This window comes from Falco rusticolus, chromosome 4 (assembly GCF_015220075.1).
Source record: "Falco rusticolus isolate bFalRus1 chromosome 4, bFalRus1.pri, whole genome shotgun sequence".
Classification (NCBI taxonomy): Eukaryota; Metazoa; Chordata; class Aves; order Falconiformes; family Falconidae; genus Falco; species Falco rusticolus.
The window spans coordinates 104,873,261-104,887,578 of NC_051190.1; the positions used below are offsets into that span (position 1 = coordinate 104,873,261).

The following is a 14,318-nucleotide window of genomic DNA, read 5'->3' on the forward strand; positions in this document are numbered from 1 at the left end:
TGGATACCACAAAAGCCAGATTGCACATTTTATTTTTAAAAAGTAATCTCTACCGTTCACTTTCTATCATTTATATATTATATAAACCCACCAATTTTCTTATGTATATAGCTCCAGACGCTTTTCAGAGAGAAAATTATTTAAACAGGCTGTAGACTTCTGAAACTATAATGGAGGGTTTAAAACTAAGTATTTCTAAACAACACTACTTCTATAGTTGTGTTAATCTTTTTAACGATGTCTTGTGAGCTTTGAATAGCCTAAATCTAAACACATGAAAAGCCTCTGTGCCCATGAACAACGCTCTTATGCCCATAAGGTGTTGTCAATGTGCAACTGAAAAGAGCAAAGATTTAGGCCAACATAAATACTAACCCTGATCCAAGCCTCCTCCCCCTGCACATATAATTCCAAGACATATTTTCCTGAGAACTACTAAAGGGATGACAGTTCACAAATGTTTTTCCTGCTGTTGTAATAATCCCCACAGTCATGGGTTCATACTGAGGGGACTTGGTCAACTGATAAGAACAAAATCTTGTAACAGGTTCATCAGCTCTTTATGGCAAGGCAAATTAATTCTCTTTCAATGCTTATCTAAGTGTAATTTTCATAACGTGCTGCTGCATTGCTTGCATTTACATATGTTTAATTTTGTGTTTATAGATCACATCCACAGAGTTTGAGACATATAGGTGTATGTGTCTGCAAATATTTAAAGACCAGATGTATAGAAAGTCTCTTCCTGGCAGTGCAGACAGACTCCTAGTAAGACTTTGGATGCCTAAATCCCACAGGAGGTACAGAAAACCCTGCTGGCTGGCTGGCGGCTTCTTTAGGTGCCTAAATGCCTTTAACATCTTGGTACTGCGTGTCCAGCTCAGAATATGAGAAACTGTAAGTGATTCAAACTATAGAATAGCAATTATCATTGTATACTACAGTATAGATAGTGTAGTACAGTATCTTTTAAAAGGAATAGAAACAGAATCCACTGATAACTATCAAGAATTTGTAAACAGCAGCTCGAGAATATATGATACAATGAGTCCAAATGTGTATATATTGCTTCAGTAAATATATAGCAGGTTCTGCAGAACAGGCAGCAGGACATACAGTATTTAAAGATAAACAGGTACTTTCTGGCAAAAAGAACTTTGTTGCAATTGATGGGATCATTTTGCTCATGTGAATGAAGTTGATGGTGACAGGTTTTTCCCCAGGCAATTCTACCTTTGACGTTGTCGTTCTGTACTCACTGAGAGCAGAACAAAACCCATCAATTTTATGCTGCATTTTCCTTTCGTGCTCCTTTAGGACAAATTATTACGATAGTTTTCAAGTAAAACACCCATCCACTCTGCTCCCAGTCCAGCAGCGCCAAGATAGCAGAGCAACCACACATTAAATTTTGTTTTTGCTAAGCAAAAGCCTCCGGAGTGAGCTCGTTTCATTTGGAGACAACCCAAGGCAGAGATTTCAAAAGGGACAGAAAGGTTTTGTTGCAACTTAGAACAAACTAAAAAACATTACTACATGAATTGACTCTTTGCTACTCTAACTTTTGTTTACCATCTCTCACTTGTTGCCGTGCTTGGGTGGCACAGCACAGAGTATTTTCCTGCTCCAGATACAAAGACAGCATTTTCCATTGTGCTGAAACAGCCCAGAAACCTGCCCGTTTCCTCACAGAGCACCGTACACAAACTCTGAAGAAAAGGGAAAAACAGCTCCAAGCTAAAGAATATCAATAATCTCAGACAACAGAGCAATTTCATTGTTTACATGACCCTCTGCTGCTTACAAAAAGGATATATGGCAAAACGAGATTTTTTTGTTGTATGTCTGATAGCACTGTGATGTGACGTTGCACCTGGTAGCCTGTGGGTGCCAGGGAAGAATCAGAGTAGCAGAGGTTAGCCAGCCTCATAAAATTGGACAAATTAAATACCATTTTGCCATCTTCTAAGCATTTCAGTAATTTTCCAGAATATTCATCACGTTTGACAAATCTACTCAAATATGTTCTGGGTTATTAGAGAAGGAGTACTTAAGATTTTCCTGTCTTCTATATGTCTTGAGAAAAAGGCTCTAAAAGGAAACAAAATTTCATTACAAACCAGAACAGAATGTTATTTGGGCACAGGAACGACTAGGAGTCCTTTACAATAAGCTGAACAAAGCTGTTGAGCTCCTAAATGGGAAGGAAAAAATCAGATTGGATTCTGAAGCAAAGTACCTGATAATAGCAAAATGTGCAGATTATGGCTTTAGGGAAAAAAATTACAAGAATGAGGAAAACGAGAAGTGGCTCATGCCTTGAACTTGCTGTCATCTAGAGTTTCTAAATTCACTTCACAACTGGGGGTGAGGGGAAAAGAAGGAATGATAATTGGGAAGTCTAAAAAATTGCAGAAGGAACATCTGACGTGAGCTGACGCTGACAGAAAGCAGCCTCTGCTATGGAGGAGCACCAGATGAGGAGGAACATCAGACATGCTTCCTGTTAGATTGAGATGTATAGAAGAACAGAGAGAAAAAACGATACATGCAGTCTGCTGAGTAGCGAGGGGCACGGACCTGTTCTTCATTACCCAGGGCTGGGTAGCTATTTTAAAGTTTGAACATGGAAGCCAAACAGCAGAGCTGTGACCACGAGTCAGCCAAATCCTCACTTGGAGCCAAATGCTCCAGCGTGGAACAGATTTTATTTTTACAGCTATGTTACATTTTCCTTTATAAAGCTGCCTTAGATTTATTTTTAGACTTTTTTTTTTTTTTTTTTGACAGGCTAGTGCTTTCAAATCCCTCAGTAATTCTGAAAATAGATCTTTTTTATTGATACAGTGGACATCCATTAGTGTACTAAAATGCATACTGGTATGGCTGGAGCGTACTGGCTGAAAAAAACCAGAGCTATTCCTGTGGAACCTAACGTGTGGACACATGCTCGCTTTGTAAGTGGCTGTGGCAAGTTGGATGTTAATGCCACTGTACAAGAGACAATCGGCCCAAAGCAGGCTCAGCAGAACGGAGCGTGTCAATGTGCATCAAGTCAAAGGCTGGTAGCCTCACTCCAAATCCCACTGGGAGCTGGGTTTTCCTGAGAATGTTCAAGTGAACCTGCTTCCCTTTGCCTGGAGAGTGCAAAGACAATTCCATGGGCGATGCAGAGGGCAGGGGCTCCTGGCAGGGCAGCAAGGGACTTCCTTAACTGGCTTACCTAGATTTACCTGTCAATACTTTATGCAGATTGGCAGAGATTAAGGAACTGCTACAAACAAGCATTTGGATGAAGCTTAAATTTCCCAAATACCAACAGAAATTTAAAATGTGAAGTGCTCAAAACTTTCTAAATACAAGATCTATCCACGTTGCACTTGCACCTGTACCCTGGGGCCTCCTGCTAGGCATACAGGTATGCACCTTGGCCGGAGCGATTCCAACAGCGAGCTTTGGGGAAGGCTGCTGAAGGCAAACCTGCTGAGGGATGGGGCAGTGGCACTGCAGCAGGACACCAGCTTCCCGCTGAAAATGTATACTGCTGGCTTAAAGGGAAATGGGCTGAGAACTTGAGGCAGTATGCTAATCCAATTCTTCCCCTTGCATGTTGTCTAATCTCCCCACCTACTTGTGTTTGCAAAGGTCCTGGAAACAGACAGCAGCAATTCTAGCAGCTTTGTAGCAGGGCAAATACCGTTCAGGCTTTTAGGGCTTTTATGCTTATGTTGAAAAGTCACTCTCCAAAGTGCTGTTTCAGATCCCATTGAGGATCGAAGATATGCATTAAATTACACAACCGAATCCTTTTCTGCAAAGGATGACAGAACTGGGATTTTATACCCTCAGCAGCAAGAATACAGAACCTTGCAAACCTTTAGGAAAATAACAAGTAAAAAGGAAAAAAAAAAAGAAAAAGAATACCATAATAACAGAATCCCATCTCTAAAGTTTCCTACATACCAGCACCCTCATGCAGGTGCAGCTAAAGGTGTTAATATTTTTTTGGCAGAAAATTTAAGCAAACCTAAATCATGCCAAACCACATGGATAACCTGAAATTGCAATAGAAAAACAATAGTATGTTATCCTAAATTGCCAGTTATACCTACTCTGTGATGAAAACAAAGAAGTTTCTGGGGAAGATAAAGGCGAAACATAAGGATGGCTCATAAAGAAAGCTTGAAAGCAGTCTTGTGTCCCTTAGTGAGACAAGTAAAGCTCCCCATAATCTTAGGATCTTGTTTGACTTTGTTTAGAAAAATGTAAGTCATTAAAATGCACAGCCATGTGACTTAACGTGGGTTAACAAAGTATGAAACTGTCCAGTAAATTCATGATTCATGGCAGTACTTGTAAAACCAGCACATATACTTCTAACCAATGCACATTATATTTGAAAACCACAATATGTGTTGCAAAGTTTTTTAACATAAGCAGTCTACTTTTCAGATGTGCTGAGCAACTGCAACTCTATAAAAATTTATGGGGCTTACATCAAAGTAATGTAGTATCTGTCCAACTCATTTACTCTTATGAGTACATCTACTGTGAGGACATGTACGCTTCAATCTCAAACTACACTGACAGCAAACTTTAAATGTAACACTGAACAAACTGTCTCACACTTTCTGGTGGGTTTGAAGGATAACAAGAGACAAGCAGCTTTTCACTGCTAGTATAATATGTCCCTGAAGTATCTGAGAGCAGAGTCAGACCAACTAACCTGGCTGCTGCTGACCCAGGTGAAGTGGGTACTGCTGGCAGTTGTTTGTGCATTTTCTTTTCCAGAGGTTAATGCCCTTTTTGAGCAAAAGATTTTGCTTTCTTTCTGTCTCTCTTCCTTTTCCTTCCCGCCCCTTTCCTTTTCCTTTTCCTTTCTCAGTCATTTCACTAAATTGGGTTAGAAAGCAGACAATCAGTGAAAATGACAGGGCTAAGAAAGAAATAACTTTTGGCAGGGCTGCCAGTGAGATAGGGACATCCAACGGGAAGCAGTAAATATTTCCACCCAGATGACGGTGAGGATGAGGGGGTTAGTCTGTCTAGCTGTGTGCCTCATGCCCTGATGAACTCAGGTGAGTCAGGCACGTTCAGGAAAGATGACTGCAGCATGATGCGGGGGCATGATGCGGGGGCATGAGAGGGCTGCGACGTTGAGCAGGGGGAAGGAAAGACTCTGTTACAGAAGGAGGCGAATAGACATAGGTCTGGTTAGCGTGCAGCAAATGAAGACCAGGAAGAAAGAGGATGGTTCTTCATTAATACATCGGGGATGAAAAACAGGGAAGGGGCCATTTAAGCTACAGCATAAGAGTTGCTTAAAAACAAGAGGGTGTAAAATTCCTGTGAGTCAGTTCAGGCTAGAAATCAGGCAGAGGTTTCTGAAGAGCAAAGCAAGTGAGGCTCTGTGGAGCCCCTCAGCAGTTACTTCGGTTACAGCTGCCAGCCAAGTGTTCAGCCTAACTGGGCACATTTGTGGGAAAGCAATGCTGTGACTGCTCCCCACCCCCGGCTGCTCCTCTTACCCTCTCTCTGCACCACTGTGCACACCCCCATCACAGGAGCTGGCAGCCAGGCATGGCCTGCCACACAGGGAAGAGGGCCAGGAGCAGCGCCGCAGCATTCGGTTTGGGAATGTCCATTGAGGGATAAAATCCCCACTGACTGTGAAACTTGTGTGTTGGAAAAACGTTAAGGAGCTAGAGGCAGATGACACCAAAAGGAAAGAGGCTGGTGCAGCAGGCTTTGTCCTGATGTCCTAATCAAGGCTTAGCTATGTGTTATTCAGCAGATGCGATTCGATGTGAGACCGTTCAGACATCGGGGATAATCAGGCCAGCCAAGTTCGGACTTTGAACGTGTGAAAAAGGAGGCCACGTGAAGAAAAAAGTTGCAGAACAGTCTTGTCAGCATTTCAAACTATTTTTCTGAAGCATTTGCAAATGAGAATTTTCCTGGGGCTCAAGAACCCTTGGCAGGGCTGGGGTGGCAATGACCAACAGAGAACAGTAAGCATTTTAACCAAGCTCAGCATCACCAGCTTGCTAAATATAAAAATAGTTTATTTGGTTTCGTACTTCAAGCTGAGTAAAAATACAAAACCTCAGGGGCCATCCACACTTGAAAGTTCCCTTGGATTAAGGCAGTGTGGGAATTTACATCCCCTGGGCTCTGCTTGAATGCTTAAAGCACAGTTGACTTTCACTCTAAGTCAGTCAGTTCTTTGCGAGTTGACTGAACCCATTTTCAAAGAGGGGAGTGTCCACACATGGAGTTACTCTGAAATAACGATCTACCACATAGGCAAGCCCTAGCAGCTAGCACTGGTAGTAAATATTTTCAGCGCTCAAACACAAAGCCTGTGAGCGCTTCCTCACATACTTGGTTCCATGCAGATGAATGTATCTATCAGGTTTCGTAGGGTTGCTCATGCACATGGCAAAATATTTACAGGATTGGGGCGCTGCTTTGCAAAAAGCTATGCACGCTGTGCCCCAGAGTACCACCTTCAAGAAAAATATAAATCCCCAGACTGACTGCTAGTGTATCCCATCATCTCTCCCGTCTCTCTGATACCATTCCAGTTGGCTCTCTCACACTCTCAGATAATTCACACATGTTCACTCATACACAAACCCTACGGCACTCCTTCCCCCCACGAAAAAAGTCAGCCAGCTGTTACAAAATTCAGACATTTCATTAACACAGTTTACTGGCTGATACTGCCAAGCAAAACTGTGACAATTAATAATAATCAGGACTGAAGGGTCTGAGACAGCTTATGAGTAAAGGATTGTATTAGTTGTTTAAAAAGGACAAACTCGCTCCTGCCTGGAGTGATAGGGAACAAAGGGTGGTGATGTATAACTGGGGAGGAAAGAGACTCTCCCCGTGGCTTTTGTAGATTAATGTGTGAATGACAGGAGCGGCAGGAGCAAATACCTCTTTTCATTTGCTCAGCCTGCTGGAGAAGAATAGCAGCGCTTGCCAATGAAGCTGCAGCTGTGTTCCAGCTCCGTTTAATCACTGTGTATGACTGAGGGTTAATTAGCCGCCATTCTTACTGCTATTTGTTGTTCTAATGAAGATTTGCATAAATGTAAGACTAGGGGGTAACTGATACTTGATTCTTCCCTTCAGAGAGGCTGGGGGTGGAAAACTCACCCATCCCAAGTGTTTATGTTTGTGGGAGATTCAGTGTTGCGTTTCCATTTGACCTGATCTGCTTCTGGCTGATGAATGGTGAACAAAGAGTTCAAAGTTGCTTATCAAATCAAGACCCCTGTTGGGTTTCTGCCTTTAGAAAGGGGCAGACTAGTTAGACGAAGAGAGGACCGAGGGATTAGAAAATTACTCCCAGCTGACAGACAGGAAGATACATATATGCATGTTTCTGTATCTATATATGCGTACATATAAAAGTGATATATTTCAGTGATACCTAACTCAGTGTAATATACCAGTGATGTATCTCTCAATCTATCTATCTATCTATCTACTTACCTACCTATCCATCCATCCATCCTGTTCAATCTGGATGGCAAAGAACTAATCACTTGGTAATGACAAAATGTTGTTAAAAAAATAATGGGACAGGCAGTACAACCAGTACAAACTGTAGCATATTAGGCAATATGCTGAAAAGTATGAATTTGTAAGTTTTTGCGAGCCTTCTGTTGTACATCACTAACATTCAAAGTTCACGTTTCAATAAAAAAAATTATCATCAAAACAGGCAGTCTCGAAGAAGGCAAAAATGACTTGGTGCTTCACAGCTACCTGCCATCAGTGCTTCATGAGAGGGGAATTCACAATACAAACTAAGAAATTGCATTCATTCCTCAAAAAATCATAGGAAAATTTTACCACGAAGCAGTAACAAAACCCAAAACTGCTTTGTAATTAAAGAAAAAATTTGAAAATGAAACATCATAAAATTGTTGTATTTAATATGGTCAGGACAATGCTTATGGCTGCGAACTGAAAGAAACTAAAAGGAAGAATGACTTCCCGTCTTTAGTGTGTTCACTTGTTGCATATGATGATACAGTATAGGTAACTGTTTTCAGTGTTCCTCTTACACACTTGGTCTGCTAAAACTGTTGTTTGACAATATCTGTAAAATAGTCTAAGGGGAAGAAAAAAGACTGAGAGGAAAGAGGTATTAAATTTCTAAATTTCAAATCACTACTGGAAAGAAGCCAGCTTTCAGGTTGACTGTATCCCTCCAAAGAGAGGTGACCACAAGTCAGCACATACATACTGCCAGTTTCTCCGTCCCACACAGCTTTGCAGTGTCTCTAGCACTTTACCTGCTCTCTACAACACATAAGTAAATATTCCCTTTGCTTTTCTTTACATTTCTGTCATCAATCTGACTGACTTCCTATGGGCACCTCTGCATATTTTGGGGTACACACTACCGGAAATCAGGCTTTCAGAGATGTAAGCAGAGAGCATCCAACACAACCTGAAAGAGGTGTGCCTGAAATGGTAACTCAGGGCTCCTCTACTGCTCCTGCTCTTAGCTGGAAGGAACACCATGGGTTTTAATGCTATATACAGGAATAAACCCACATGAAAATTAAAGGAGCCAATTGCATTTTTGCCCACTTTTACCTTATTTTGAGCTTTGAGATAATTCAATCTTCTGTTACAGCTTTTGATTCAGTCCCTGATTAAACAAGAATCTCACATTCTGCCCTTTTCAGAGTAATTTTTAGCCCTTTGGTTGCGGAGAAAAGTTTTAAACCAGGAAACCTAAAGGTTTAAAAACTAGATGGCAAATTAAAAAAAAATAATATTGAAGTGTACAATAAAAAACAACCAGCAACAACCGTCACGACATGTACACAGATCACTTAATTTTTCTTTACTTAATGATTCTTTAGTAATTTCTATATGCTACATTTTCCAAGGCTACAGTCAGAATCATTCATTGGTAAACAGGGTAAAGAGAAAGTGGAAATTACAAATCTAGCGGTCAATGGCAGAAAACAAACCTATAAGAGCTGAGGGAAGAGGTTAAGTGCTATGCTAGTTAATAAGAATGACAGCTTGCTTTGAATACTCATACTGACTGTCCAGGATATTGAATAAACCTCATTTAAATTAATTTTCATTATTTGTAGAGTCTGTGTTAGATATCTATCATTGTCAGTACTATTAATATTCTTTTCAGAGACCATATTATCAGCATATTTAAATGAAAGCTTTCCTTTTCAATATTTATTAACTCATTAATATTTCTTGGTACTAATATCCTGGTTGTAATATCCAAATTAGTGCCTACTACAAGGTATTTTCTACTGATTAAACTTTTTGAACTAGAAGGTTTTTATTCTCAAGTACTAAAAATGTGCTTGAGCTCCTGAAATTGTGCTTGCTTTCTATACTATTTCTTAATTTAAATGAATGGCATCTAAAATTTACATTTTTGTCTTTTTTTAGTAGGTAGCAGTAAAACAGCATACTGACCAAGCCCTAGTAGCTGACCAAATACGAATTGTGAATGAGGGTGAACACAAAAGTTAATTGATCTTACCTGGGTTGCAGTCTGTGAGGAGGGAGCAGATGGAGAGGAGAACTTTAGAAATGGTTAACGCTGGACTCCAGTTGTCTTTTAAAATGTCCAGGCAGATGACGCCTTGGCTGTTAATGTTACAGTGGTAGATTCTTGTCCGAAACGTTACCTAGAAAAGACAGCATGTCTAAGTACAAAGTGTTCAAGCCAACAATTAGATGATTATTAAGCAATTAAAAAAATTATATGAACTAACATTCTGCTTTCCTGGTTGAAATAACAGTACTCTGCTACCGTCAGTGAAAGACTGGGCAAGATAGAGATATTCCTAAGAAAATAAAGAAAATAAAATCTTCCTCTTCCACCTGTGGCCAGCAGTGGAACTGCTTTGAGCAAGGTGAGAATGGGACATGTTTCCTGAGCTTCCTCTTGCCTTGGTCTCATCAATTTCATTATTTTTGCACGGGGCCAAAACAAGGTATTCCAGCCCCTGAGATGAACATCCTTCATAACTCAGGCCCACAGCTATTTCAGGCTTTGAAGGAAGGCAGAAGAAGACAGAGTCTTATGCTGTCTTCATCTGTTCATTGTTTGACCCAATAGGTTAAGCTGGAAAAAAGTGGAGGCATCACATCAGTGACTCCTGGAAAAAGTGGAATATGTTTGAGAAGGGCTGCTCAAATAAAATGCTTTTATTTCCAAATTTTAAGTTACAGTTGCATCAGTAGAATTGCTTACACCTTATGGGGTTTTTTTTTTTTCTGTAGTTGATTTTGAGGATTTCTGTATCCATTTTGCATTGTCTCCCAGGTGATCCTATATGTTACAAACCAAGGAAGAGATCATTTCTTTTATCCTCAAACGATGTGCTTCTGCTTCAAGTTGAATATACAAGCCTTTTATTTTGAAGGAAGTTCAGCTATGAAAGTCCACTTCATAGCTCAGAATAAATACTGGGGCTACTGGGTAGCAAGGGACAATATAAAAAACCACCTCTTGGGAGACATCAAGGACTAATTTCTCCACCAGTTCTACCCCAATGACAAGTCAAACCAGATGGTTTTAATGACATGTTCATAACATCTAAAATTAAGATGTACAATGTCAGTGGTCTACCTAATCAGCAATAACCCTGCCAACAGAGGGGCTGATTAGACAGGAGACAACAAGCCCAGTCCATTTTATGTGATCTTCACATATGTCCAATATATATATGTCCAATACAATGTGATCTTCACTAAACTTAGATCGTGCCAGTAACTGGGAGTGCTCATGCACCATCCCTGCTCTACCACACAGATAAACCTGCTTCTGAAGAACAATGGAAATGGAGTGACAGGCATGCTCCTGTCCTGATTTTATTCAGTATCAGAAATCTCAATGATTTCAGTGGCACTGAGATGAGGCCACTTATCAGTAAGCAGAAGAGAGGATATAAGTGAAATAGCGCTGCACCTCGCTTACTTCTATTAAAAATAAATAAATTCTTTAACACACTAAAAAATTCTGCCCCTTTGGATTAAATCAAGCAGCTTTGACAAAATAATGGAAAGAAAAGGTAGTAGATTTCTGGTATTAAAACACTACATTCAACACAAAATAATTTTTCCTGTAAGTACTTTTCTGCATAAATCTGGGAAAGCACTTTTGGACACCACTGTCATGCACCAGTGAGTTCTGTAACAAAGATCCCAGCAAAGCTAGTTTATCAGTTTTTAAACACATCTATGTCTAAATGTATTGCCAATTAATATGATAATTTAATAGTTTGCCACTCCATACCCTACATATTTGTTGGCACTTTCCTTTTTTCCCCTTACAATTGTAGTTTTGCTTATTGTTTTCCAGCCTAAGTGCTTCACTTCTGGGACTTTTATGAGAATTTAAAATATTTCTAGCATGAATGAGCTCAGTTCATCCACACACTATAGCCAGATGATCTATTCCCCCCGCCCCTTCAGCATTTGGAGTGAAGGAAGTCTTCTGCAAGATCAAGAAAATAGTATTTAGTGATAAAATTAAATGTTCATCTACAAAGGGAAGCTGTGTTGAACGAGGAAGGTTGCAAGTACACCGAAGCGGTGAACTACCGTACACAAACTGCACGTCACAAGTGCCCGCCGAAGGAGCTGGTGTGGAGGAGCACGCTGTGAATTCTAGGTCAGTGCTCATTAAGTCCCCAGACTGATTAACTCCCGCCACTCTTACACTTGAGCTATAAGTGAATCAGGGAATGCTTCCTAGCACGATGGTTTATGACTCAGGCAAACACTTTAGTACCTGCTTAATTTTAAGTGTTGTGTGCTTACTGCTCAGTACACTGCTGGAACCAAGTTTTTGCTTAATTCTTTTTCCTGAACAAAGGTGCCTTCCTGTGCTTCCGTGATGAAAAATCTGGGGACTTTATTCAGTGCTATCTGAATACACCAAGTATTAAGATATATGTGGTCTCACCGAATGTGGGGGAAACACATTGAATCAATTGCACAGATTAAATTACACTCTCCAAATTATTTATAGACAGGTCAGTTGGAGCTTATAACCTGCTTAAGAGAAGGCCATCAATTTGAGCCTGTATTTTAGTGTATAACTGTTTTGCTGTCAGCTGAGAGGACAGACACATTGCCACATGTTCCCCTGCCTCGGTTGCTTTTGAAGCATTGAAGCAAGGACACTGGGAATTTGGCAGGATTCAGAGAGCCACTGGGATGAATGGGGGTAGTTCGTGTCTTTCATAACATGTTCAACACTTCATCGCCATCTTAGTCTATCCGGTGGATAAATGTAGGTGGGACTACATCCGTTTGTAGTTGGAAGGCTATTTTTAGCAAATATTTAGACCTGAAATGTCGCAATTTTTCACTAAGAGCATATCTGAAACCCGTGACACTGCGGTGCCCACTCACAAGATAAGGCTTGCTGCTTATCACCGACAAATATGTCACTGACTTGCCAAACATGCCAGTGCACTTTAAAATGCCTGCCTAAGTACACAGAGACATTTTAATGACAAAAACCATAAAAGTTTTCAGAATTTCAAAAGAAGCTGTATTAATGACAGTCTTAATGTGCTGGGACCTGTGGACCGACAGTGGCAGGTAGTGGTGTTCTTATCCCAAAGCCGCAGGGTACTACTGTGAGGACATAGTGCTTTCCTCAGCCAGGTATTGCCTCAGATTGCAACTAACATGGGAAAGGCTGATACGTAACTTTCTGGATTTTGTTTACCATACCCACATTTTGAAGTTATGCAGGGTTGTTCCTATTATACGCGGTACAGAAAAACCAAGCGATAATACCATACCAGGGGAACTACATTTTCTTTATTACAGTCATATTTTTAACTTTGATGCTACTTAAATGGTTGCTATAAACGCTGCACTCTAATTCTATTTATCCCCTAATGAAAACACCTAAACCCATGCAGGGGCTTAAGGGAGTGTGTGGGTGTACAGGAGAAGTTATCATCAGACAATTGAAAGGTAGAAAAGTAATCTGTCTTTTTTTTTTTTTTTTTTTTTTAATAACAACTGTCCTTTATGGATTTACTCTCCTTGATTCTGCAATTTTAAGAGGGTATCTCATTTTTGTTGAATAAAAGTGCAGGTCAGAAAAATGTGAATTACAGGAAATAGGGAAAAATGCAACTACCTTCTGAAACCTGTAAGAGTACTATAAACAAGCTTTTGAAAGGTAATGATAAGGAATTATATTCAATCAGTTTTGGAAAGTAAACAATAATAAACTCATCTGTTTATCTACTGCTGATGCTGACACCCTTCTGAATACTGTAAAACAGAATTAAACAAATACCCTCCCCCCCTTTATATATAGTCTCTAAGAAGAAAATGAGGTTATCTATTCAAAAGGAGGAGAAAAAATGATTAGAGAGAAAGGAAGTACATGCAAAGCTGTGGCTGGCTGTTCACTGAATAAGTTTTAGGACTGAATACAGACTGTTTATAAAACCTGGGAAAACTGAATTAAGATGGATTTCAGTTGAGTGATTGGAGGCAACTGGTTGTAGGAAAGATAAAGCACTCCTGGATCTCAGAGTGACTTTGAATACCAGTTTTGCAGTATGAGGTAGTCCTAAAACCACTCACTATCTCTCCTTTGCCCTGAATGTTCCCATGTTAGGTCTAAACCCAAGCAGCCACTGCGGCATTGACATCCAGGTATGTGACTTGCTTAACCTTCACTGTGAGATTCAGAGACAGGCACGTCAAAGCATCACCGGTCTGCAAGGGCTGGTCCCACAAAGACGTCTGACGCACTTTCAGACTCCAGTGAATTCAGTCACAATTCTCTTCAAAAAGGTATGAGGAGGAAGAAACAATTATTCGGTTTTGCATATTAGCATGCAAAGGGTTACAGTGTGCACACAGGAATTGCTTTCTTCAGCCTGTTTGGGTTCAAACCCTCACCTGCTGTTCCTCATTCCTCCCACTGAAGCCTGATGACTGTGCAGGGAGAGATGAAAGATTCCCAGAGTCAACAGGAGAATAAACAAAACCAACCCTATTTTGCTCGGCCAACACTGGAAGCAGGGCTGAGATCCCAGGGCTCTCATTCCCACCGTTTTGGAAAGTTCCTTTCAAGCTCTTCATATCTTTACAAGGGTGCATTCCCACGTGCCTGCCTGAGATGAAACTTCTGTCTTCCTCAACTATTCCCCAGGAGTTCCGTTTTAATAAAATTGCAGTGGCAATACCTGAAGTGGAGAAGTTGTACTGCATACACAAAAGGTTATAATATTTTTTTTTTAAAAAATGATGTATTTATAATGATG

The 14,318-nt window shown here is 40.4% G+C and overlaps 1 protein-coding gene across 4 annotated transcripts in view; it reads right to left on the reverse strand.

Moving 5' to 3' along the window:
- The window catches only part of LOC119146759 (ubiquitin-conjugating enzyme E2 E2), a 217,811-nt gene that overhangs the window by 14,761 nt on the left and 188,732 nt on the right, over positions 1-14,318 (reverse strand). For all 4 annotated transcript variants that reach the window (XM_037384921.1, XM_037384922.1, XM_037384923.1 and 1 more), the window contains one exon: positions 9,548-9,695. In XM_037384921.1, coding sequence (XP_037240818.1) covers positions 9,548-9,695 — 148 coding nt within the window. The remainder of the gene's footprint in view (positions 1-9,547; positions 9,696-14,318) is intronic.